General features: G+C 37.9%; 5 protein-coding genes and 1 long non-coding RNA gene across 7 annotated transcripts; 4 read left to right on the plus strand and 2 right to left on the minus strand.

The window, feature by feature from the left end:
• The first annotated feature begins 922 nt into the window (after nucleotides 1-922).
• Nucleotides 923-5,449, plus strand: LOC106443472 (protein unc-13 homolog). Its single transcript, XM_013885032.3, has 6 exons — nucleotides 923-1,742; nucleotides 1,826-2,496; nucleotides 2,575-2,776; nucleotides 3,144-3,599; nucleotides 3,678-3,864; nucleotides 4,451-5,449. The coding sequence occupies exons 1-6, from the start codon at nucleotides 1,122-1,124 to the stop codon at nucleotides 5,419-5,421; spliced, it is 3,108 nt and encodes a 1,035-aa protein (XP_013740486.1). The 5' UTR covers nucleotides 923-1,121; the 3' UTR covers nucleotides 5,422-5,449.
• A 466-nt stretch (nucleotides 5,450-5,915) lies between these two features.
• On the minus strand, nucleotides 5,916-7,614 carry LOC106443473 (putative F-box/kelch-repeat protein At1g20940). The gene has a single exon (XM_013885033.3). The coding sequence runs from the start codon at nucleotides 7,384-7,386 to the stop codon at nucleotides 6,247-6,249; it is 1,140 nt and encodes a 379-aa protein (XP_013740487.1). The 5' UTR covers nucleotides 7,387-7,614; the 3' UTR covers nucleotides 5,916-6,246.
• Nucleotides 7,615-8,800: 1,186 nt separating this feature from the next.
• LOC106437799 (titin homolog) lies at nucleotides 8,801-16,787 on the plus strand. 2 transcript variants are annotated; one of them, XM_013878778.3, is made up of 10 exons: nucleotides 8,801-9,020; nucleotides 9,697-12,145; nucleotides 12,236-12,373; nucleotides 14,198-14,269; nucleotides 14,835-14,876; nucleotides 15,010-15,099; nucleotides 15,317-15,427; nucleotides 15,532-15,621; nucleotides 15,718-15,797; nucleotides 15,890-16,787. In XM_013878778.3, the coding sequence occupies exons 1-10, from the start codon at nucleotides 8,854-8,856 to the stop codon at nucleotides 16,602-16,604; spliced, it is 3,954 nt and encodes a 1,317-aa protein (XP_013734232.2). In that variant the 5' UTR covers nucleotides 8,801-8,853; the 3' UTR covers nucleotides 16,605-16,787. The 2 variants fall into 2 exon arrangements, with proteins under 2 accessions (XP_013734232.2, XP_013734233.1); XM_013878779.3 differs by having other exon boundaries at nucleotides 8,891-9,020; nucleotides 9,690-12,145.
• Nucleotides 16,788-20,728: 3,941 nt separating this feature from the next.
• Nucleotides 20,729-22,146, minus strand: LOC125605241. The gene is made up of 2 exons (XR_007336749.1): nucleotides 21,497-22,146; nucleotides 20,729-21,441 (listed from the first exon to the last, which is right to left on the minus strand). It is a non-coding gene; the product is annotated as an uncharacterized LOC125605241 (long non-coding RNA).
• Nucleotides 22,147-22,614: 468 nt separating this feature from the next.
• LOC106447173 lies at nucleotides 22,615-24,333 on the plus strand. Its single transcript, XM_048775161.1, has 2 exons — nucleotides 22,615-23,301; nucleotides 23,391-24,333. The coding sequence occupies exons 1-2, from the start codon at nucleotides 23,107-23,109 to the stop codon at nucleotides 23,535-23,537; spliced, it is 342 nt and encodes a 113-aa protein (XP_048631118.1). The 5' UTR covers nucleotides 22,615-23,106; the 3' UTR covers nucleotides 23,538-24,333.
• On the plus strand, nucleotides 24,141-24,905 carry LOC125591285 (glutathione S-transferase T3-like). The gene has a single exon (XM_048765213.1). It carries the CDS (start codon nucleotides 24,141-24,143, stop codon nucleotides 24,903-24,905), a length of 765 nt encoding a protein of 254 aa, XP_048621170.1.
• Nucleotides 24,906-25,597: the final 692 nt, after the last annotated feature.

Genomic DNA, 25,597 nt, shown 5'->3' on the forward strand with positions numbered 1-25,597 from the left:
TAAATAAAAGGAGATCTTTAGGATAACACACCTCTTTCCTTCTTGTGGGCAGACCGAGTAACAAAAAATGGCGCTGATCAATGCAGAAGGTATAGAAAGCAATTATGTAACTAAGTCTCTCAAGACATTGTCAATGGTTTTGCTGGAATCTAGGATCTAAGAACAGCTACAATTAAAGTCTAGTATACAAATTTATGGGTGCAATTTGCAAAATTGGATAACACAACAGTCAACAAACCTTTGTTCTGTACTTTTGGATTTGCCACTAAACTCGCTTCCTACTTCTCTAAAAAGGCCACTTCTACTCTGTTTCACACTACTATCAAGTATGTGAATGCTTGAAAACTGTCATGAAAATCCAATTCTTTATAAAAAATGGTTGATCAATGTTGACAAGAGATGAAATCTTCTTCTTTTTTTATTATAATGAGATCCCTATCTTTTTTCTCTTGTCACCTCTTTATATCTAATCTCTTTATATTGAAAAAGAGATTAGATATCAAGATCATATCTCAAATGATAATGATGAAAATACATTAATAAAATGAAAAAAAACCGGGTCAGTAAAAAAATGAAATTTGTCTGGAAAAAAACCACATATTCATTAGCTAACTAAAATTCCCGTTCTCTCATCCTTTCTTTTTGAATATTTGGCGAATAAGCCTTAAAAATATTACCAAGTTATATGCATCATGGTTTTTGTGAGAAAAAAATGAAGAAATACAAAAAGTTATATGCATCATGCTACCAATATCTACTGAAAATGATTTTTGTAAATTCTATACCATCAACTTGGTTAGCCAAATCGTTTTAACAAGATGAGATTTGGATGGACAAAAAATTACTAGAAATAAGAGATTTGCTAAATCTGGTATTATTTTGTAAAATTCCCTGATTTAACTCACATCCTCTCTCATTCATCAGCACATGAAAAATTTGCTGTAGATTACCTTTATCCAACTTGTCTCATTCCTCTTCCTCTTGTTTTGTTTGTTTGTTAAGTGTTTGCCTTATTTTAAAACAAGAAATGCCTTCTCTCTCCCTCTTTCCTCTCTTATTGGACAATCTAATTTTATAAAATCACGTCCAAAGTTTTTTCCTCCACCCTCTCCTCCTCCGCCATGAACCATCATCAGCGGCGTGAGTCTTTCTCGGTAACTATCTCTAACATGGGAGGTGGTTCGACTGTGGTTTGTCCTAACACCGACCTTCTCTGGCCATTTGGGAAGCTAAGCGGTCTTGATGGTAATGATATACGTGAGACGGCTTACGAGATCTTCTTCACGGCTTGTAGGTCATCACCAGGGTTTGGAGGTAAGACTGCTCTCACATTCTACTCTACGCACAACAACAATGACAATCATGGAGAAGGAGGAGGAGCAGCAACATCAGGAGGTTCACCTGGTGTTGGTTCTGGTTCTGGGTTTGGGTTTTCTGGGAGGAAAGAGGTGGTTACAACCCCGACAAGCCGGGTGAAACGTGCTCTAGGGTTGAAGATGCTTAAAAGGTCTCCGTCTAGGCGAATGTCTACGATAGGAGCCACTGGAGGAGCCGGGACGACTTCATTGTCACCCGGTAGCGGCTCAGGACATGTTAGCCCTGGAGCCGGGTTCTTGACGGTCCAGCCTTCTCGGCCTAGAAGACCGTTAACATCAGCGGAGATCATGAGACAGCAAATGAGGGTGACAGAACAAAGTGATAGTCGGCTTCGTAAAACCTTATTGAGAACGCTTGTTGGTCAAGTAAGCTTGATCGTTCACTTGCTTGTTACACAAGTTAATAAAAAAACTAACAATAAATATAACATGTTTTGTTTTATCTACAGACGGGTAGACGAGCAGAGACAATTATTTTGCCGTTAGAGCTTCTCCGACACTTGAAAACATCAGAGTTCGGCGATGCAAACGAGTACCAGGTCTGGCAACGAAGACAACTCAAAGTCCTTGAAGCTGGTCTTCTCCTTCACCCATCGATTCCTCTGGACAAAACCAACAACAACGCGATGCGTTTAAGAGAAATTGTTAGACAAAGCGAGAACAAAACCATCGACACAAGCAAAACCTCAGACACAATGAGAACACTATGCAACGTAGTCGTGTCTTTATCTTGGCGCAGCACTAATGGAAACCCTAGCGATGTTTGTCACTGGGCTGATGGTTACCCTCTCAACATTCATCTTTATGTAGCACTTCTGCAGTCGATATTCGATCTTAGGGATGAGACATTGGTGCTTGATGAGATCGATGAGCTTCTAGAGCTAATGAAGAAAACTTGGTCAACACTAGGGATCACAAGACCGGTGCATAACCTATGTTTCACTTGGGTTTTGTTTCATCAATATGTAGTGACTTCACAAATGGAACCGGACTTGCTCGGTGCATCCCACGCTATGTTAGCTGAAGTTGCTAATGACGCTAAGAAACTTGACCGTGAAGCTCTCTATGTAAAGTTATTGACTTCGACGTTGGCCTCTATGCAAGGATGGACCGAGAAAAGGTATTAGATTACTTGATATACAAGCAAAGAAAAATTAATATACTTAAAAAGCTGAAATGTAAATGTTATTGCTATTAGGTTATTGAGCTACCATGATTATTTCCAAAGAGGAAATGTTGGATTGATAGAGAATCTTCTCCCATTGGCGTTATCATCATCAAGAATCTTAGGAGATGATGTGACAATCTCTCAAGGGAAAGGCGATGTGAAACTAATTGATTATTCTGGAGATCGTGTGGACTTTTACATAAGAGCCTCTATTAAAACTGCATTTTCAAAGGTATATTAATGGTAAATATTTTAGATGACACGAAAAAAATTATGATAAAAATATTACATAAGGTGTTTATTTTTAAAAAAATATTAATCAAACGGTAAAAGGATTAAATTACTTCAAACCCTAAAACTTTACGTACCTTAATCTATCCATTAAATATTAAAATTTAAACATTAATCACTTAAACCAAATCTAAATATAAAATAAAATTTTAAATTAATGATAATTTGAGAATTTTTTTTCTTGTGTATTATGTTTGGAATAAGAATATGTCTTAGTGAAATCCTAATATATTTCTCAATATTAAACGTTGAAAACAAAATTTTGTTTTATTTGTGTTCTTTAAGGTTATGAAATATTTTGTTTCTAGGTGATAGAGAACACGAAAGCTAAGATCGCAGCTACAGAGGAAGGAGAGGAAGCAGCTGCAACACTATTGCAGCTAGCTAAGGAAACAGAGGAGTTAGCATTAAGAGAACGTGAATGTTTCAGTCCAATACTCAAGAGATGGCACTCAGTTGCTGCTGGTGTTGCCTCGGTGTCGCTTCACCAATGCTATGGTTCGATCTTGATGCAGTATCTGGCAGGAAGATCGTTTATCTCGAGAGATACTGTGGATGTTTTGCAAACGGCAGGGAAGCTAGAGAAGGTTTTAGTGCAGATGGTGGCTGAAGATACAGAAGAATGCGATGACGGTGGAAAAGGGTTGGTTCGAGAGATGGTTCCTTATGAAGTTGATTCAATAATATTAAGGCTTATAAGACAATGGATTGAAGAGAAGCTAAAGGGAGTACAAGAGTGTTTGTTTAGAGCAAAAGAAACTGAAGTAAGTGTTAGAGATTTTAACGTTACTTTCATGTGGTTTTTAACTTATATATTGAATATTTGTTTTCTTTCTTTATAGACATGGAACCCGAAGTCCAAATCGGAACCATATGCACAATCTGCAGGAGAAATGATGAAGCTAGCAAAGGATATAATCGATGAGTTTTTTGAAATCCCCATCGGGATTACAGAGGATTTAGTTTATGATCTTGCTGAAGGATTGGAACAACTTTTTCAAGAATACACTACCTTTGTTGCATCTTGCGGTGAGCTTAAAATCAAAACCATTCTTTTAACTTCATGAAATGACATTGCAATTAGTCTTTAGCATTCGGTTTTATGGTTCGGGTTGGGTCGGGTTTTTGATCAGGGTGTTTTGAACCCATTTAGGAATCAATAATTTTTCGGATCGGTTTGGATCTAGTCAGGTTCTGGTGTGTTTTTTTTTTATATAAATCCAAAACATAAATAAATTATATATGGCTCATCTTTGGTTCGGGTTTCAACCCAAAAACCGACGAAAACCCAAAAACCCTAGTTAAATCCAAAAGAAAAAATATTAGGTCTTTTTTTTTTTTTTTACAATAACTTCGGTTTAGAAATTATATTTTTAGATATAGTTGTTTTAAAGCTAAATATAACTAATATTTTTAGGTAAATGAACTTTATTTCGGGTATCTGTTCAGTTCTCAGTTCATTTTTGATTTTTTGGGTTTACAAAGACAGGTTATTGTAAGTTCCAATCCGGTTTCAGGTTGTTTTTGGGTTTGGCTTTTCAGGTTTTGGAGAAAATGCCATGCATAGCTGCAAAAATATAATCTTAACTCTCACTCTTATTCTTGGTTTTGTTAGGATCAAGACAAAGTTACATACCTACATTACCTCCTCTTACAAGATGCAACCGAGATTCAAGATTCCTTAAACTATGGAAGAGAGCTACACCATGTACTGCCTCCGGAAAAGATTTCAGCCACACCGCACCACCCTCCGACGGCCACCATCCACGGCCTTCCACAAGCCGCGGAACGCAGCGTCTTTACATTCGTCTCAACACATTACATTTCCTAAGCTCACATATCCATTCGCTGAACAAAGCACTCTCATTAAACCCGAAGGTACTTCCCGCAACCCGAAAACGTTACCGCCACCGAAACAACAACAACTCTTCTTACTTCGACTTCACCTACGCGGGCATCGAATCCGCTTGCCAGCACGTGTCAGAAGTCGCGGCTTACCGTTTGATCTTCCTCGACTCAAACTCCGTTTTCTACGAGAGTCTTTACATAGGAGACGTCACGAACTCGAGGATCAGACCGGCTTTGCGAGTCACGAAACAGAACTTAACGTTAATGTCAGCGATTCTCGCGGACCGGGCTCAAGCGCTAGCTATGAGGGAGGTTATGAAGTCGTCTTTCGAAGCGTTCTTGATGGTCTTGCTCGCTGGAGGCTATTCACGAGTGTTTTACAGGTCGGATCATGGTTTGATCGAGGAAGATTTTGAGAACTTGAAGAGGGTTTTCTGCACTTGTGGTGAAGGGTTGATACCTGAGGAGATTGTGGATAGAGATGCGGAGATTGTGGAAGGTGTGATTCAGCTGATGAGTCAACCTACAGAACAGCTTATGGAAGATTTTAGTATTGTGACGTGCGAAACAAGTGGGATGGGGATGGTTGGGCCAGGACATAAGCTACCGATGCCTCCGACCACTGGAAGGTGGAACCGGTCGGATGCGAACACTATCTTGAGGGTTCTTTGTCATAGGAACGACCGTGTTGCTAATCGGTTTTTAAAGAAATCATTCCAATTGCCTAAAAGGAGGTGAGAACTGCAAAAAGGAGAAAACAAAAAGAATTCAACTGAATAAAAAAAAATGTTTGTGTTGATAAGTGTAAGCCGTGAACTTAAAAAAATATGACTTCGGCTGATTTGTAATGTTTTTTTCGTTGTTACAGAGGTTGAAGAAAAGTCAACAGAGTTGTCTTATTACTAATTCCGATAAATAGTTTACATTCTTTACATTTTTTTTTCTTTTGTGAAATCTTTATATATGACTCATCCCACATAATTTTATTCTAAAAATGTACATTCAGTGGCAGCCTTGGTAATATATGAGCTCCTTCATCGCAGTATTATTATATCTTCAACTCTACTTTTATTTCCAATACAGAATAAAATTTGGAGTAAAATCAAATTCGTTCTATTTTATATTTTGTCTATAATGAAATAAAAATTTGTTTTCTGCACCACTCTCTTTTGCATCTCAAAATGGAATAGGATTTGAGTAAAGATTCAACTTGTAATGGATTTACTCCATTAAAAACGAATAATAAACTGACAATGTTTTAACTAAGACACACATAGATCGATACTTCAAATCATCCATGAATCTTCTTTACACTTTTATACATCATGCATCTCTGTCAAAATTTGTTTTTATTATCATTTCAAATATGCAAAAATAACTAGAATAAGCCCTTTTACAAAAAAAAAAAACTAGAATCATAGTCTTACTTACGATGAATTTGTGTGTTTGGCCACGTTAACGATTAAGAAAGCATGATCAAAAATTTTGATTATAAAAATTTGATCGATGATTTTGCGAGAAAAAAAGTACTGAAAATTTTATTTGTTAGAAATGATAGCTTATTTAGGGCTCTAATTTTAGATTTTGTAATTGACCTCCAAATGCCAGAGGACTGTCAGTGGATCTCATAACCGCAGTTAAATAAGAGGCTTGTGGGTCATAACAAGGAATATTATCCTTCACTTCATCTTCCTCGACAAAGGACAAGGAGGGTGTAAGCTTATAGAAGTCTGTGACACCTTTGCTCGACCAAAAGGTCGATCCCAAAACTCCCCAATTGTTAGCTTCCATGTCGTACACATGAAACACACCTTCAAGATTCCTCTTCTTCTCCCTCACCACAAGTCGCTTGCCGTCGTACATAACCAGGCTCCAGAACTCAAGCTCACATTGCTCCATAAACACGTTCTTGATCTGCCTTGCGAGGGCCCACTTTGCGTTCTCGGCTAGTGTGTAAACCGAGATTTCTTCTTTTGTTCCCGATACCAAAGCCAGACGATTGATCTTGTCGTCAGACGCGAAAAACAGTTCCGTCTCCGGTTCTTGATGGAACACAGAAGGAATAAAGCACGCTTGCTCTGTCTCGGGGTTGAAAGCTATGATGCTCCCATCGTTTCTCAGCCAGTGAAGAGTGCCTTCCAAGTAAACAGGTTTCGTTCTCTTAGCGAGATCACTTTTTGAACTAGAGGTGATGGTCGTTTCGGATAGTCTCCAGGAATGTCCATTGCTGATCTCGAATCCGTACATCATCTGCATCTCCACTATGCAAACGATCTTGAATCTCTTTTTGGTCTGATTTTGAATCCGATCTACCGCGAAACCGACGCACATTGCCTTATTGACACAAGTAACTATGTCATAGAGAATGTTTGACCCAGAGTGATCCAAAGGTCGAGACCTATTTGTGAAGGGATTTGCGACGAAGAAGCAACCACCAATGTCCAATAGAAGAAGGCCGGAGCATGAGCCGAGGATGTAACATGGATACGAACTGATAATATTCTTTTGGCAGATGACGTAAAAGGGGGCATGTCTAGAAATGTAAAACAAACTAGATCCAACCAGAGAAAAGCGGTACGAATCAAATTTTGGATCAGATATATATGTCCGAAGAAATTTATTGGTGCATTGCATCACAATCACAGATATAGGATCCAATCTAAAGAGAATGTTGTCGATAAGATCCAAAGGTAAATGATCCATGATCAAAATAATTAAGCAAAAGTGAGAATCTCCCTACAAAAATCACGAATTCTGCTTTGTTTGTTGATGTGAATATCCTTTTTTTTGTTCAGTGATTGTGTTTTGTACTGATGATCATGAGGTTGTTAAATAGACTGCAAATCCATACACAAAAAGAAAGAAAGTAACAATCAACCAGTATTAAATGACAATCTCATTTGTCAGTAGAAAAAATAAAACAATGAGTTTTAGGGTAATATAAATTTATTATATTTGATGGATTTTGAGATAGAATCTACTTAAAAATATATATATATCCTTATGAGATCAAGAAAATTCAAAATATCATATACAGTTTAAAGTATTTTATATTGAAAATAATTTATTAGTTATTAATTTGAACAATGTCAATGATTTCAGTTATTTTATGTAAGAGTATTTTTCTCATATACGTGTCATGTTCTAGCAAAAGTAAACAACTAATTTCAGTAAGTTAAATGGCAAGATTTCACACCATAATATAATAAAACTGAAAATTACTATTTTAGTGTAAAGAAAAACTTACAGATTTTAAAATGAAATCTACTTTTTCTAATTTTCATTTTTTATTAGTCATTAACTTAAAAATGTCCAAGAAAATCAAATGATAATCTAACTATATATACAAATTTATAAATCTATTAACAAAACAAAAGTAAGGTGAAATTTTGGCAAATGTTTTTTTTTTTTGCTTAAGGTTAGCGTATGTTTAGGTGTTCTCTCTTTATGGAATTCTGAAAAATGGAAACATCAACTGTAAAAGAAAATCAGAGGCCATACAAATCAAGAAATATATTAATGATTCTACAATCAAAATAAACTTAGAAATAAATTTCTTTTGCAAGGAGATAAATTAGTGTAAAATTTACATTAAAAACATAAAATAATATTATTTTGCAATGATTATTTATTATACAATTATGAAAAAGATGGAACATTTTTATCTTTTTTGCTTAAGCTGATTGGCTTTTTTTTAAACCGTGAAAGAAAGATTGTATTCAACCATGCCAAACTACAACATGACGGGACTGATACAAAGCCGGCTGAGTTATACAAACTCCCGGAGACAAAGCCAACGGATAAAAAAACATCCCTAGAGACAGAAGCAGGCGAGTATAAAAACTCTAGGAGACAAAGCAAAACAGTAAAGAAACATTCAAACTTTAGACTAATCACTAGAAGGTCTCCAGATTCATAATACTCAATCATACCATACGCACATCGCCACCAAGATATTTAGGCATAAAAAAATCGTCTTCCTTTCTAGAGCAATTTACATGTATTGTTCTTATCTAATTCCCGTCTGTAGCAAATGATGTAATTATATTTTCATCATCGATTTTAGAATACTGAAGGAGACATTACTCCTTTTGTCAGTGTCGAAAATATACTTTGGGTTAAACTAAAATTTTATAAAAATAAAAGGGAGATCTGGTGATTTCTCAATAAATGAGAGGTAGTAAAGAAGTAGATTTTAAAAATATCCAGCAGCCAAAATCTGCTGGGGCGAGTCCTTCTTCTAATCCATCGCTCACTCGCGTAAAAGTTGACGAAACTCTCAAACGGAGGCGCTTATCTTCGCCGTCGGCGAGGCTATTTCATTTGCTGCTGGAGAGGTGCGACACTTCTTCTCCTTCATTTCTTTGTTCCTTTTCCGTCTCTCGTGACAAGGTTGTTTGGGTGTGTATAGTCGCGAATCGCGATAGAATCATCACGATTACTTATCAATTTTGACATATCTAGGGTTTGTATCATTGCTGAGAACTTGCTAGTGATTTCAATGTGAAAATGGAGGTTTTGGAGATTTTTTCTTCTCTGCGCGCCGTCTGATTCTTTACGTTGTGGATTTGCTTGATGCGATTAGATTCAATTGTATCGTTGCTGTAATTTGTATGCTCACCTTGAATGTTTCCGAGGAACTAGTTAAGAAATGGTGCCAGGCGCAACTGTAATATAAACATAAATGATTTTTTGTTAAACTTGTTATCACTGATTTGAGATCTATAAACTAATAGAAAAAAAATTGTTTGGAGAGTATTGTGCTAGCACATTTATCAGTTGCTATTACTGTCTTCATTGATTTTGAAGTTCCGGTTATGATCTGTTGCTAGAGACGAGGGAGCACTCTTACTGATATTATTGCATATTGTTAAACGAATTCATGAATTATAGTTATGCGTTTGTTTATGTTCTGTCTTTTCGTATATGATTATCTCTGGTGGTGGATGTGCTTGTTTTATTATCTCAAAGGAATAAAAGAATCTGCCCTTTTTTTTTTCCTTGAGGAATCAGGATGAACGAAGTTAGTGATCAAAAAGAAAAGCCTGATGGACATGAAGGATCTGCTGCTCGAACAAGACCTACCAGCGTTGAGGAGATTATGGTAAGAAGGAAGAGGAAAGAGTCCTTGGAAAATTTAGGAGCTGCTCAGTTACTGGGTAACGATCTTGTTGGGAAGGTTTCTGACTATCATGAGTCTCGAAAAGGAGACTATGATGAATCCAAGGAAGTGAGTCGTGAAGAAGGAGTTGAGAACAGTTTAAGAAAGAAAGAAGATGCCATTTCTGATTCCAGGGAGGAAAGACAAGATAAATCGAGGGAAGAAGACTCTTTTGGAGCAGTTCAGTTAGTCGGTAACAATCTTGTTGAGAAGGTTTCTGACTATCATGAGTCTGAAAAATGGAATGATAGATCGGAGAAACCGAGGCATGGAGAGCTTGTTAATGACAGTTCAAGAAATAAAGAAGAGGCCATTTCTAGTTCTAAAGATGAAAAATTAGATAAAGAGGGCACTGTTGGAGCAGCTACGCTACTGGGTAACGATCTTGGTGAGAAGGTTTCTGACGATCATGCCTCTGAAAAAGGGAATGATAAGTCCAAGAAAGTAAGGCATGAAGAACGTGGCAAGGACAGCTCAAGAAAGAAAGAAGATGCCACTTCTAGTTCTAAGAATGAAGGACCAGATAAACTGAGGAAAGATGACCATGTTGAAGCAGCTCAGTTACTGGGTAATGATCTTGTTGAGAAGGTTTCGGACTGTCGTGCGTCTGACAAAGAGCTTGAAAAATCCAAGAAAGTGAGTTGTGAAAGTGTTAAGGACAGCTCAAGAAAGAAAGAAGAAGCTACTTCTAGATCTAGGGAAGGAAGACTAGATAAACCAATGAAAAAGGACCCCGTTGATAAAGTTTCTGACTACCGTGCGTCCGGAAGAGAGCATGACAGATCCAAGAAATTAAGACCTGAAGAACGCGTTAAGGACAGTTCAAAAAAGAAAGAAGACACCATTTCTAGCGCTAGAGAAGAAAAATCGATGAAAGACGATCCTGTAGGAGCAGCTCAATTACTGAGTAACGATCTTGTTGAGCAGGTTTCTGACTATCATGAGTCTAGAAGAGGGTATCATAGATCTGAGAAACTGAGGCGTGAAGAAGATGATAAGGACAGGTTAAGAAAGAAGGTGGACGCCATTTCTAGTTGTAGAGAAGAAAAACTAGATAAATCAACAAAAAAGGAGGAGCCTGCTGGGCATAGAAAACGGAAGGCAGAAGGAGAGGGTTCTAGAGCCAAAGAAAAAATAGTGGAAGAACATAGTAAGGATAGACGAATAAAGAAAGAAGAAACTAATTCTAGTTTTAGGGAGGAAAGACCAGATAAAAAGATGAAGAAGGAAGACCTTATTGCAAACAGAAAAATAAGGGTTGAAGGAGAATTTCCTACAACTGAAACGAAAACAAGGACAGATAGAGATGGGCGTGGTGTGGATACCAGAATGAAGGCAAACAGAGAAAGACCTTCTGAAAAGACAACTGAAAAACAGATTCATCCACAGGATGCAGGCCGGGAACAAGGAAGAAATGCTCTTGAAAATTCAGCTGGTAGTAGGAAGCGTCTTAGAAGTCTAGTGGTGGCAGATATACCTCGAAATGAAAATAGTACGAAACCTGACAGTGGAAACAAGAGAAAGAATCAAAATGGAGACCATATGACTAATAGGGAGAGAGATGTGTCAAGGAGGCATGATCCAACAAAAGTTCACGCTGTTGAAATTTCTGAGCGATCGGAGAAAAGGGAACAGCCCAAATCGGATCGACGTGACATGAGAGAGAGAAGGAGATCAAGAAGTCGAGATCATGGTGGGCAGGAACGGCAGAAAAGGTCATCTCCATTACCAAAGGCTGAAAAGGCTACATCGCGTCATAAAAGAGGCCATGAGGACCGCTCCGAAAATACTGTTAAGGATAGGGCAGGAAAGCATCATTTTAATGATAATGATAAGAAGTCTAGACGGTATAGTTCTTCCAAAAGTGAACTTGGTGGATACTCACCGCGGAAAAGAAGGGAGGATGCCTCTGCCAAGGCTGCTTCTCCATCTAATCTTCCTTCAGAGAAAAAAGTTGCTAAATGGGATCTTCCACCTACTGTAACTTCTGGCATGTTCTCGAACTCAGGTTTTTCTGGTCTCCAACCAGCCACTCAGACAGCATATCCTACCATGAGCGAGGTTTCCTTGACGCTTTTGAAGCCACAAATAGAGGCATCTTTCAGGACGCCACTAGCAAGGCAGACCACTTCAATTGATTCTGTTCAACTGACCGAATCCACCAGGCGTATGAGGAGACTTTACGCAGAAAATGTGCCAGTGTCGGCCTCTGAGAAGTCTCTGATTGAATGCTTCAATGGTTATATGCTATCTTCAGGCTCCAATCACATAAAAGGAAGCGAACCATGTATAAGTTGTATTGTAAGTTTCTGGTGTTTGAATTCCTTATTCATGTCACTCTTGTTATGTTTGTGGAACATAGCTGATGGTATTTCGTTGTTTTAATTGCAGATAAACAAAGAAAAGAGTCAGGCGCTAGTTGAGTTCCTTACACCACAGGATGCTTCTGCTGCACTCTCCTTGGATGGCTGCTCCTTTGCGGGTTCGAACCTCAAAATTCGACGCCCTAAAGACTATGTCGAGACAACAGTAAGAATTCCTTTCTCCAGAACTCTTGCCATCTGCTGCAAATGTGTAACTTTTAATAATCATCTGGTTAATTTTCCAAGCTAGCTCAAATATCTGCATATATCTTTGGTCCCATCAGTAAGATTCAACGGTTATTTTTTCACTTTAACAATTGAGTTTACAACATGCTACTGAGACCTGTGTGACTTATTTTTAACGATTTAAGCCTGAATGCAATTTGTCATTCAATTATTGTGATATGATTGTCTGGTGGAAGTTTATGTTGCATTATTCACGAGTAGTGAGCACCAGTCCTCTTTTGAACCAGATAGAGATTCAAACTAGAAAGATATATCAGACTTTGGAACTTACTAAAACATCTGGACCCATATTTTAGAGCACATAAGCATGGTATTGTCAGTCCACATTTTCGTGTAGTGATACTTTTTGTTCTGTTGAAGCGTCTTGATTGACTATGTTTGCCTTTAAATTTCTATAGTCAGGGAAATTAGTAGACTTCTTTATCATCATCGATTAATGAGTGATTCAGTCTCAGATTTGTATACTTGTGCCACTGCTTAGTTCTCCTTTAATGGACCAAAAAATACTCATTGCCTTGAAGGAAGTCTCGATGGAAGCATTATGCCACTAGTTTATAAACTATGTATAGCTACTTGAGTTCAATGAATGCAAGATAGTTAATATATCACACTTATTGTTCTTACATCTTTAGACATTTATGGTGGGAAACATATGGTTTGGGTTAGTTCATTATGGTTAATCCTAGCGATTTTTTTCCCACGGATGCCCTTTGACTCTGAGAATAGAAATTTGGACGTCGTTAATGTAAACTATTTCATGGGTGAAAGGAATAGGCGACACTGAGAGTTACTGTAGTTTATGGATTCATGCTGCATGCACTTGAAATAATATGTTTTCAAGCCACATGTGGAATCGTATTCTGACTGTGGTGTGTTGGAATCTCTTAAATAGGGTGTTTATGTTGGGTATGTCATATTTCACATTCAGGAGGCTGATGAAGCTGTCTGCTAAATAAGAAGACTCCCAGGTGTAGTGACGAGTTTATTGTGTTTCAAGTTCCTTTGCATTTTTCTTCTCCCTTTTGGGCTTTGGGGAATTTATAAAAATCATCCTTATGATTCCTGTGTGAATCTTGGTTTACCGGTCGTGTGTTCTTTGATCCTTTTATAATACCATATCAGGCTGCTTTATCTTCGTTTTTCTCCGTACTGATTGTTGTTGTAGGAATACTCGCATACGCAGTTAAAGACCTGCCTAGGATGCTCTTTTTCTTTTATTTCTTTCATCTGTTTGGTTATATCTGTGTTTTATTCGTAGCAGGATCAGATACTTTGTGTTGATTGTTATCTCGATGCTTTCGTGATATAGCTCTAAGAATTACATTTATGCCCTAAACTTTTACCTCCATCCTAACTAGCCTCCATCTCTCGAATGGATCTGTGTTCCATTGCTGATGATCAACTTTCTTGTAAATGGTAAAAGATACGCAGAATTACCTTTGCATAAAGCTACCATTAATGAGATTTGGAGCCCTAACTAAGTGGAACAACAAAACTTTTTCTTGAGCCTAGCGACCGATGATTTTTTGTATTTGTTCTTCATGTTTGACCAGTTGTTTCTGTGATTTTTGGTTGAGAGGAGCTATAGGAAAGTTTTTGAAAACTGACTGGATTATCAAGGCTGTAGAGACTGTGTCCTACTTGGCCTTGTAAACCAGTACTGTGCTTTTTGCTATGATTTCTGAGCTATGTTATGGTTACCATCCATGAAGCAGGTTTTCAGACGGTTGCTATTTTCATGCAGAGCGGTGAATTGGAGAAAAAGGAGCCAGCCACAAATGCACTAAGTGACAATGTGGAGGACTCATCGAACAAGGTAGAAATTGATGCCTTAAATTAGCTTCTTCTGACAGTGGGTAAAACCTTTTATATTGATAACGAATGTAGAATTTATTTTAAATATCTCTAAACATATTTACTTTTATAAGATAACAGTATAGGTCCGTGAACTATGGTTTATAGTTCAGATCAAATTTGAAGTATGTGCACATAGTTTTATAACACAAAAAATCTTGCTCTAGAGACCGAAACATTGGCATATCTTGGAATTTTACAGCACGTTTTTCATGCTAAAAGGTTTTATCCCTTTACCGTTTAATTCGTTGTAGTAGTTTAAAATGAAGATTTTAGAATATCAACTTTCTTGTTAACTTTCGCTGGTATTGATAGGTGTTACGATTAAAAACTTTTTCATATTGGTTCAACTTGGGAAGCCATATCAGACCACCTGACGAAAAATATAATTGAAATTCTCTCTGCATCTACGGCATCTTTATAGTTGATTATGTTAAAAGCGTTTAATCTTTTTTTTTTTGGATTTGCGTGCTATTAATTTATTTTTTACTTCAAGCTTGCTGTTGATTCTAATATACCTGTTGCAGATCTTTATTGGTGGATTTCCAAAAGCAATTTCATCCGAAATGGTATGATTAACTGTAATCCTTTGAAAACTTTTGACACGTTCAGTCTCCTATTGGTCTCAGTTCTCCTTTATTTGTAATTCTACAAGGTTTCAAATTCAAGGATTTTAATGATCCTTCTTTGTTGCTTTTTCAGCTAAAGGAGATTGTCGGTGTCTTTGGACCTTTAAAAGCATACCGGTTCGTGATCAACAATGATCTCAATCAGCGATGCGCTTTCCTAGAGGTTAGAAGATGCTCTTATCTTGGCTTTCTCGGTGGCTAATATTTAACTCTATAATCTATATGTGCCATCAAGTTCAACTGTGATACCCATCATAATCTGCCAGTTTGACGTAATTATTGTAATTGTTTCGTAAAGTTGAAGATACTATTAATGAATGTGACTCTAGTTCCAAATATCGTCATATGTTTTTAACTCTTATTACAATTTTATACCGCAGTACATTGATGGATCTGTTACCCCCAAAGCTTGTGCCAGCCTTAATGGTATGAAGTTGGGTGGCAGTGTAATAACTGCCGTTTGTGCACTTCCTGATTCGTCATCTGTAGCGGTAATTCAGTGTCCCAACTTTACTTTTTTCGTTAGTTCATGTTCTGTTTGAATGGTTTTGCTTTAGTTACTTGTGAGAGTGATGTTGTATATATTGTGTTGCAGTCTGATGAGAATCCACCATTCTATGGGATACCTGAGCATGCAAAACCACTTCTTCGCAAACCTAAGCATATCCTAAAGCTTAAGAACTTGGTGAGGATAGATTGCCTTTTTTTTTTCTTGTGAACATCACCTGCAAAAAGTTTGCGAGGATATATTATTAAAATTCTAATCTTACTTGTTTGACAGGTTGACCCAGAAGATCTGCCATCGCTGTCTGTGCCAGAAATGAAAGAAATTCTGGAGGATGTACGGCTCGAATGTGCCAGGTTAAGCTCTGTGATTGTTCTTCCCATGAGTTCATTGAGCTCTAAAAAGCTAGTAAATTAAGAGACAGACCTCTGCGTCTTATTGTGTGCAGGTTTGGTGTTATTAAGTCGATAAACATCGTGAAACATGAGAGCAAAGATATTAGTGTCTCCATCACAGATGCATCGTTGAACCAAGAATCTAAAGAAATGAATATGTCAGTGATTCAGGAGAAAGACGAGATATCCGAGAAAGTGGATGACACTGCAGATAATGTAGATTCTGGAGAAGTTGTCAGGTCAGACGGTTCGACGGGTGCAGACAAGTTATGTGAACCGTGCTCAGTTACTGCGCTTGAGACAATTAGTCAAGCAAATAAAGATCATGACTCTACTGAACAAGGAAATTCTGAGAAGCTTGTCGGGGAAAGTGAGGCAGCGATTCCGCAAGAAGAAGTAGGATCAGCTCGTGCTCAAGACGACGCAGAGATTCCACAAGAAGAAGTAGGATCAGGCCGTGCTCAAGATGAGCCAGAGATTCCACAAGAAGAAATAGGATCAGCCCGTGCACAAGACGAGCCAGAGAATCCGCAAGAAGTAGGACCAGCACGTGCTGTCAAGACAAGATGGGATAGTGGCGACAAGATAGAGGAAGAACAAGACCCGGAGGAAGTCTTTGAGCCGGGATGTATCTTCATTGAGTACGGAAGACCAGAAGCCACACGCGTTGCAGCTCATTCCTTGCACGGACGGCTCTACGACAACAAAATTGTGAAAGCGGAATACGTTTCTAAAGAGCTTTACAAAATCAGGTTCCCAAGTGGGTAGATAAAGAATCCTTCCCACAAGAAAATGACTAGTAATCAATCTGATTCTTCTTTATTTTGGCAACATTTATACCGTTTCAAACCGGGGTCAGAGACACTTACCGTTTGAATTTCTTAACTCTTATTGTGTCACCAACTTTAGAGTTATTTTAAAGCATATAAAAATTGAAAACACTTGAAGATTCTTTATAATAGTTTAAGATTGATCAGAGGTTGGCTTTTCGTCACCACCACGACCACCTGTGTCTTAGTTATTTGTGCGCATTCCAGAATCTAAGCATATCTATATTATTAAAACCGTACTTCATATTTTGGTGGATAAGATCCCGGTTTTCGGAACAGAGATTGGCCGATAACTGGAGTCGATATCCATCATCACATAAATGCTACCTGGTTATCTTTAAAACCGAGAATGTAACCTTCTGGATGAGCTAGAGGGTTTCTTTCTTTTTTCTACGAAATAAATGCCCAATCTCCTTGCGTCTCGTAAGAATTTAGAATTGTTAGGACACGGCTTGTCTTGGTAGGGAGTTAATCTGTGTATACATGTTTTGAGTTGTGTTGCATAGTGTCTTGTACCCCAAAGACCTTTGCCGGAAACATTATGCATGTTTTTAAACTTCTTTAACTTAGAGCACAAGAAAGTTTTGGTGGGAAGCTGGCAAACGTTTTGTTAAACTTCGTTATCTACTAAAGTATTGGGAGATCTAGAAGATCGATCCAATCCAATAGTCAATATTAGGATATACATCAATATATTAGAATAGAAAGTTTATCATTATCTATTATATACTATTCCATATTAGTTTAAGAAATTAGTTTGATTTATTCTCTATATAAACTATGCATCTTGTAACATTATTTTCATGAGAGTCTAATATAATTCTTCCATAAACACTTTTGTGTTCTTTACTCTCATCAATTTGTCATGGTATCAGAGCCTGAACAAAACTAAAAACATCAAAAACATCCTTATTCTCGTGTTGTCTTGCAAAATCGCAGAACAATCACTTCTCATTCAAAAACTTCTTTATTCACGACTTGAAGAAGAAGATTTTTATTCAATCATAGTCTTGGTGTCTTTGCAAAATCGCAAATCATCAAACTTATTCTCTATTCCTTTGTTTCTCGATTTGAAGCAAGGAAAATTCATTCAACAATTCACATTCATTCATCAACTTTCGTATGGCTATTAGCTCACGAAGATTCAGATTTCTTGACGGCAGTCTACCGGCAGCCGATTCACCCTACCGTGAAGATTGGGAGAGCAAACAATCATCTCATTGTAGGATGGATAAAACAAACATTCAACCAAAACTCAGATCATCTATCTCTGCTTGCAAAATTGCAAGCTATGGAACATTCATCAAGCTTCCGCAACGATTAGTGCATGAGCTACTTCTACCACCTAATTTGAAGATTGTTCAATCTCATACGTGTTACCACGTATGAGCTTGAGGGAGGGTATTGGGAGATCTAGAAGATCGATCCAATCCAATAGTCAATATTAGGATATACATCAATATATTAGAATAGAAAGTTTATCATTATCTATTATATACTATTCCATATTAGTTTAGGAAATTAGTTTGATTTATTCTCTATATAAACTATGCATCTTGTAACATTATTTTCATGAGAGTCTAATATAATTCTTCCATAAACACTTTTGTGTTCTTTACTCTCATCAATTTGTCATAAAGCCTTGAAGACCATTGAGAAAAACGCAATCGATGCTGTTGCCAAGAGCAAGAATGCTGGCATTGATCTTCGCAAGAAATAGACCAACAACATCTAGTACATGATGATTAGTCACACAGGTTATATGCGTTACATTTCATGTTTTCGTTTTTATGTGTATATATCAGATAATATCCTTAAGAGGTATCATCGACTGAACTCTCGGGTGGTTTTCATTTTGATGATTTCTTCATTGATGCTTCTCCTCCTATTGATCCTTTTAGTTTCCTCGGTCGTGATGCAGCTTTCCATGGAGGAGCTGAACCATCAGGAAGAATATGATTAGTAGAAGCTTCCGTATCTTTAACCGAGTTACCACCACTACGCCTTCTACGTACTGAAGGTTCTTGATCATCAGATGAGTCCATTAATTAATGACCCGTGTTTGCTTCGGTTATGTCTTGACTGCTTCACTACCTTCTATATACAATGATCGTGAATAAGCATATTTTACCCAACATTTAACATTTTTTATAAAATCCATACATATTTTATAGTGTAAACTAGTAGTTTCAAAACTTTATATTAATTCATTTAGTCTTTTTTGGTTTCATCTTTCAAATAAACTATCAAGTAATCAAGTATCGTTTGTTTTATAACCAATTATCCATATATATTTTAGTATTCTATTTGTATATAGTCGCACAAAAGTAGTCTAGACCATATTCATCAGGAAATTAAAGTCGCTGTCCACGCAACCGTATATCACATATGGCGTCAAAGAAATGATACTCTCTACAACCACTCCTTCACCCCTGCGGCAACTGTCTTCAAGAGGATAGATAGAGAGATTAAAAACATAATCCTGGGAGGAGGAGGCAGAAGGCAATTTGCTTATCTCTTGTCAAAATGGCAGAGTTAAGTTAAGTCTCTTGCTTGTGTAATGTCGTCTTAAATGGGCCAAATGTAATGCTTCCTTGTTTTATTCTTTTGCCTCGGAAACATTAGCTTAGGACTTTCATTTCTTGTAAGCTTCTTTGACCTTTAAGACAAATATATGAATACTCATTAAGAAAATTAACAACAATAAGTAAATTAGAACCGCAATAAGAAACTGAACCATGCAGTGTAAACAAAAAGAGGCAATGTTTTAATTCGATTCTTACAAATCCGAAACTTAAAAAAAAACAAAATATGATTAAACAAGAAAAAAGAGAGCAAAATGGTCTATTTGTTTTAGATAAAGAAGGAGATGAGAGACCCACACACAGAGCGAGTCACAGACACACTTTGATGTCTCTTTGGATCTGAAACATCTCTATCTCTCCTCAGAGATTCCCTTCTCAGGTCCCATTGTCTCTCTTTCTGTATTTTTTTTTTGAACACACCTCTCTTTCTGTATATTACAACTAATAAGTAATAATAAACCTTTTCGCCAGCAATACGATAAAATTCAATGTATTCAATGTTTTGGTAAAACAAAAACTTTTTGCTAGGAAAGAAAAGAACAACACTGGATTGGACTGGTTCGTCGCTTTCCCTTCTTACACTTCCGACAGATTCTCTTGCATTTCTCTCTTTCATTTTTCACTATTTTGTTTGTTTATTTATTTTTATTCATTTTAACATCATTTTCCTCCAGAACATATATTCGCCTCACAATTCCTTCCCCCCCCCCCCCCCCCCCCCCCCCCCCCACACACACACACAATTTCTTCTCTTTTGTATTTTTTTACGAAAAAGTTATTGTATAGTTAGTTATCTTTGCATATTGGAGTGTACGTATGGACATACCACATATCATGGTAAGAGTTCTTTACCAGTTCTATAATAAACGTCATTATCGTTTTAAGTTATACATCATAAGTTATCATGGTAAACGTTATGGCCGTGATTTATGAATGCATTTATCAAAAAAAATATTATACGTCATACGTTAACCTAATATCTTAACTAACCACACTATACAAATTTAGCATGGTTGATGTTTGTAGTTAATATCTTAAATATCATGTGGTTTTAATATAACCAAAAATGATAGTTGGAACATGGTCTGATGGTCGTACGTGATTTTTATGTTTTTCTTTTGTCTTTGACGTGATGTTATTGACTTTATTATTCGTAAGATTTGTGAGAGCAAGAGCATTAGAGGTTCAAGAGGGAGGTTCACACGTTTTACGAGAAAAAAAAAATATTAAAAAAAGCAAAAGTGATGAACTCACCCCTTCTCACCTCTTCTGCATGATACCCTCTCTTCTAAAGTTCATCAGTGTAGCGCGGGCCCCACGACACATGGCGGCCCGCGATTGGTCAATTTTTTTTTTTTTTTTTTAAAAAAAAATCAAAATGAAAAAAAGAAAAACTTTAATAATAAAAAATTAAGAAGGTGAACCCCAAAGGGAGGTTCACTGATGCTCATGCTCTGAGGTGTTTTTCTTCACAAACTTACTTTTTTTTTTGTCATCTATTAGATTAATAAAAGGTTCAAACAGAGTTTTACGCACAAAGTCAGCAAAGGTATACAACCTTTCTGAAATCATAAGCCGGCGTAGAAACAAGATACTACCCAGAAACAAGGACTGAAGCAAACACTTACCCCCAAGAAACTAACATAAACTAAGGAGAACAAGATAACTAAGCGCCAAAGGAGAATAACCATACAATCAAGGCAGGCGAAGCAACCAGCGTTAGAAGCAGGATTGATCGAGAAAGCGTAGCAGGCCTATATTATTGGGGTTGAAGGAGAAACCACAAACAAACACCACACTTACCATTGCTTCACCTCAAAGAAGCCAAAGAAACATCAAATTCCAACCCGAGCAGCCAATGAAGATGCATGTTAGGCAATCAACTACTCCAAGACCTCACGCAATTGAGCAAAAGCTCCACAGCCCCTTACCAAGTAATCCGGAAGAACCCGTCGGTTGCAGACCAAGGGACAGCACAACTTCATAACACTTGCACTTCACCCACTGAAATCTAAATGAACGACCGAGTGAAAACGGCGAAACGAAAGATAACCACAAGAAAGTCATCATACGCTCCAAGGATGATAGCTTCTATCCGGAGACCACAGAGAAGAACCTAACCGCAGACCCGAGAGAAGACACCATCCACACTTGCCGCAGACCACACAAACTCCCAAGCGCTTAAGAAATCTGATTCTCTTAATAGAACTAAGACCACTAAGGCAAAAACAGAACAAAAGAGAACCTTTGATGCACTAACGAAAGGGCAGAGCTGGAGAAACTAGCACAACGCACCACCATTGACCACCTGAAAACGAGACACCAGGATCGATGGAAGAATTACAACCCCACATCAGAGCCGGCTAAACCTGCCACCGCGCACCAGAAAATAATTTCGAAACTAGCAGACCCCCCCAAGCAATCCGGTAGAAACACAGACACACGCTCTCACAACAAAGCCTTTCACAAGCAACCACAGCCTCAAACTAGTCTAAATAAAGATAACTTCACCATACTATAAACGTCAAAGAAAAGGTTGCAAACAGGAAAAAATCAAGACAAGACGAGGCCCATGAACTTCACCGGTGTCGGACCACTACCAACAGGCCAACGACCACCTCACCGAAGCCAATCGCTACCTCAGACCGCCGATTCTCCAATCCAGCAAGAGCGAACAAAGATCTGACCAAATAACCACACAAAACATCTCTTTGAAGCCAGATCGCAACCCAAACCTTCAACGTCGCAAGTCCAAAGTGGAGATCCGCCAAGCTAAGAAGAAAAAAATTAGAACCGCTTCCGACGGTGGCAAGAGACGCCAACCGCCGGAGCAACAAAGATGAACGAGCGGCGCCTTTTGCTTGGAGAGAGAAAGGGACTAGGTTTTCAACGCCTGCTCAAAATGGGGTGTTGTTTAGAATGGTAAATTCACAAACTTACTTAATCATAAGTTTCAAAAAAAACTTACTTAAATCATTGCAGCTAAAGTTTGAGAGCCTATATCCACGGAATAAAAACTTTACTCTAGTTGGCTTAAATGTTGACATTTGCACACACTTTCTCTATACTTTAGTTGACTTTTCTATTAAAAAAAAGTACGCACAAAAAACTTACTTTAATTGTGAGCTGTGTTTATGTAAACTAGTAAGACCACCCGCATCGGGGTTTGTGAGAGAGTCATGGGCTCGGTATCATAGGCCTTTTCGATTAAAAGAAATGAATAAATGGGTTTCAACCCGTGAACCGGGTCTTCCAAGTGAGCCCGTATGATACGGGGTCATGCCACGTGGCGCAGAGGGAATGGCTACGCGATCTCGCGTGTTGAGTGAGAAAAAAGGGTATCGCGTGAAAGATTCCATTTTCTCTTCTCTCTTCGAAATCTAGGGTTTCTCCGTCTCTGAGGCGATTTCGTGTCGGAGTCCAGAGCCGGAGATTTTCTCGATCAATTCGTCGTCGGAGTCACTCGTAAACGCTCTCAGGTGAGTCTCAATCACTCCGGGACGAGATAGCTTCGATTTGATCTCGAGAGGTTTCTAGGTTAAGGATGTCGATTTGGGGGTTTCGTCTTAGGGTTGTAAATCGAGAAGGGGGTTTCGATTTCTTGGTTAAAATCGACATACGGTTTCCTTTTAGGGTTCGTTTATCGTGGATTTCATTTCGATTTGGGGGTTTCGTGTAAGGGTTTGAAATCTAAAAGGGGGTTTTAATTTCTTCGTTTAAATCAACATACGGATTTCTTTTATTGTTTGTTCATCGTGGATTTGAATTGGATTTGGGGGTTTTTAGTTAGTCTTTCAATTTTTTTTTTTTGTTTCTCGGTTGCTTCTGTTCTAATTATTTGTTTTCCTGATACAGATGGATCCCGAAGCAGAGATAAGAGACACAAAGAGAAGAAATGAGCACATCGATATGCTTTCATACGTGTGTGATTCAGAACACGGGATTCCGACGAGGTGTCCCTGTGGTGGGAGTATAATTCACGAGGTTCGTGGGAAGGAGGAATACGACACTCTCCCCGGCAAGCGTTTCTTCACCTGCATAAACTACGAGGTAAAAAACGGGTTCTTGTCTTTTAAATTATGTCTTCTGTTTTTGTCTGTTAATTAACAATCTGATATAGTTTATGTGTTGTTACCAAGGCTGATGGTTTTCATTATCGTCAGCCTTGGGTCATTGGTGTGCAGGAGCATATCGAACGGCTCACAAGTCGTGTGGAGGAGGTGGAGGCGGTGATCAAGTGGCTGCCGGAAGTGAATAATAAGATTAAAAGTCTGGAGGTAATCTGATTTCCCACTTTTGAATTTTGTTTTGTAATTTTTTTCTTATATTTTATACCGTGACTAACACCATCTCATTGTCATTTCCTTGTACAGGCAGAGGTGAAAGCCCTCACTGTGGAGGTTGATAGGCTCACTGGGAAGGTTTATAACCTGACCGTGCAGGTGGATCACTTGGAGAAATGCTGCTTCGACTGAAAACACAAAGGTAACCACACTATCCCTAGAGTTGTTGCCTAATGAATTTGAACTTGAACTAGAGTAGGTTAGAGTAGTAGTAGAATTTAAACTTGAACTGAACCAGAACTGAAGTAGTTGTGTAGTTAAGTTAAGTGTAATCAATTTTTGAATGGTCTGTGTGAACTTTGATTTAAACTTCAACTGAACCAGAACTAAATTTAAACTTGAAATAATTAATTTGAAAACCTGATTTGATGTTTATTGAATGGTCTGTGTGAAGTAGTTGTGTAGTTAAGTTAAGTGTCATCAATTTTTAGTGGTTAGAAGATGTTTACTTCCTTGTACTTTCAAACCCAAAAGTAGTTTAAAAATCTAGCTAATCGACATCTTAAAACAGAAACGAAAACTTAAAAACTTCAATACTCAACCAAAATGGATCCTTTTCCCCTAAACTCTCCCGGCTTTGTTAACCTGCTTACTTCCCAGACCACTCAGCCAATAGAAATAGGATCTTCTGAGGTTCCTAAACCTCCGGAAAGGAGGAAGTGGACAACCAAAGAAGATTTGGTGTTGATCAGTGCTTGGTTGAACACCAGCAAGGATCCAATAACCAGTAATGAGCAGAAGCTAGGAGCATTTTGGAAGAGAATAGAGGAGTACCTGAATGCTAGCCCTCTGCTCGTTGGCTCTATTCCTAGGGAGTGGAGTCAATGTAAGCAGAGGTGGGGAAGGATTATTGAGCAGGTGTGTAAGTTCGTGGGATGTCATGAAGTTGCTCTGAAGGAGCAGGCGAGTGGACATAATGAGAATGATGTCATGAAGGTGGCTCATGACATCTTCTTTAATGACTACAAATCCAAGTTCATTCTTGAACATTGTTGGAGGGAGCTTCGGTTTGATCAAAAATGGAGATCACACAGTCTGACATCAAATGGTGCAAAGGAGAAAAGGAAGGAAACTGGGGATGAGGTGGGTCGCGAGGAAGATGTTAGACCTCCCGGAATCACGGCTAGCAAAGCAGCAAAACGCAAGAAGCATGGCAATGAAGCAGCGTTTGATCAGATCGAAACCATTCTAGCAGCCAAGAATATGTTATCCAAACAGAAAATACTTGATAGGTTGCTAGGAAAAAACGCTGATACACTTACAGATCAAGAGCTTGCTCTAAAAAACAAACTCATATCTGAATTGCTTTAAGTTGGTGAGTGGTTATTTTTTTTTTGAAATTTATAGTAGGTTGCTAGGAAATGCAGTGTATGATGTTTGTGTTTAAATCTTTTCCTTGATGTATATTGATATTGTAACTGTTGTGCTTTGTAGGTCACGGGTTCAAGGAGGAGGATGCGTGGATGGTTGCAGGTCTCTGTTTCTTTATGTATCAAATCAAGTCACGGGTGGTAATGTAGTAGTAGGTGGTTGTAGTTGTAGGTTATGTAAGATGGAATCACGGAAGAGTGTAGTGTTTTTCAATTTTCTACACTCGTTTTATGTATCAAATTAAGGGTATGTCCCCACAGCTTTGCTTTTGTACTCACGGGTGTATGTACCCACATGCTACTTGCTTCAATGTTTTTCTATATAAATGACTATGTGTTTCATTCTATTTATCTCATTCATGCATTTTATCAAAACTATCTTAACATCAGCCATACTTTTATCTAAACTATCTCACCATCTCGTAATCACCAACCAACACCACGAGAATCACAACAACAATCAAACAAGAATCACCAATCAACACAAGGAATCAACTCTACTACTCCTCAACCCCACGGATCATCTCTACCATTCAACAGAGGTAAGTTGAAAACCCAAAATTCTAAGTAATGAACACATCCTTAAATAATGAAATTCTATATTCTATATTATCAGATTTAAAACCAAAAAAA

This window comes from Brassica napus, chromosome A3 (genome assembly GCF_020379485.1).
Source record: "Brassica napus cultivar Da-Ae chromosome A3, Da-Ae, whole genome shotgun sequence".
NCBI classification, from domain to species: domain Eukaryota; kingdom Viridiplantae; phylum Streptophyta; class Magnoliopsida; order Brassicales; family Brassicaceae; genus Brassica; species Brassica napus.

Bases quoted from the DNA above. Each gene is read 5' to 3' on its own strand.
- LOC106447173 (XM_048775161.1), top strand. From the start codon at position 23,107: ATGGATCCCGAAGCAGAGATAAGAGACACAAAGAGAAGAAATGAGCAC. The intron at 23,302-23,390 runs GTAAAAAACGGG...GTTGTTACCAAG, and splicing joins TCACCTGCATAAACTACGAG to GCTGATGGTTTTCATTATCG.
- LOC106443473 (XM_013885033.3), bottom strand. From the start codon at position 7,386: ATGGATCATTTACCTTTGGATCTTATCGACAACATTCTCTTTAGATTG.
- LOC106437799 (XM_013878778.3), top strand. From the start codon at position 8,854: ATGAGAGGTAGTAAAGAAGTAGATTTTAAAAATATCCAGCAGCCAAAA. The intron at 12,146-12,235 runs GTAAGTTTCTGG...TTTTAATTGCAG, and splicing joins AACCATGTATAAGTTGTATT to ATAAACAAAGAAAAGAGTCA. The intron at 12,374-14,197 runs GTAAGAATTCCT...ATTTTCATGCAG, and splicing joins AAGACTATGTCGAGACAACA to AGCGGTGAATTGGAGAAAAA.
- LOC125591285 (XM_048765213.1), top strand. From the start codon at position 24,141: ATGGATCCTTTTCCCCTAAACTCTCCCGGCTTTGTTAACCTGCTTACT.
- LOC106443472 (XM_013885032.3), top strand. From the start codon at position 1,122: ATGAACCATCATCAGCGGCGTGAGTCTTTCTCGGTAACTATCTCTAAC. The intron at 2,777-3,143 runs GTATATTAATGG...TTTTGTTTCTAG, and splicing joins TTAAAACTGCATTTTCAAAG to GTGATAGAGAACACGAAAGC. The intron at 3,600-3,677 runs GTAAGTGTTAGA...CTTTCTTTATAG, and splicing joins TTAGAGCAAAAGAAACTGAA to ACATGGAACCCGAAGTCCAA.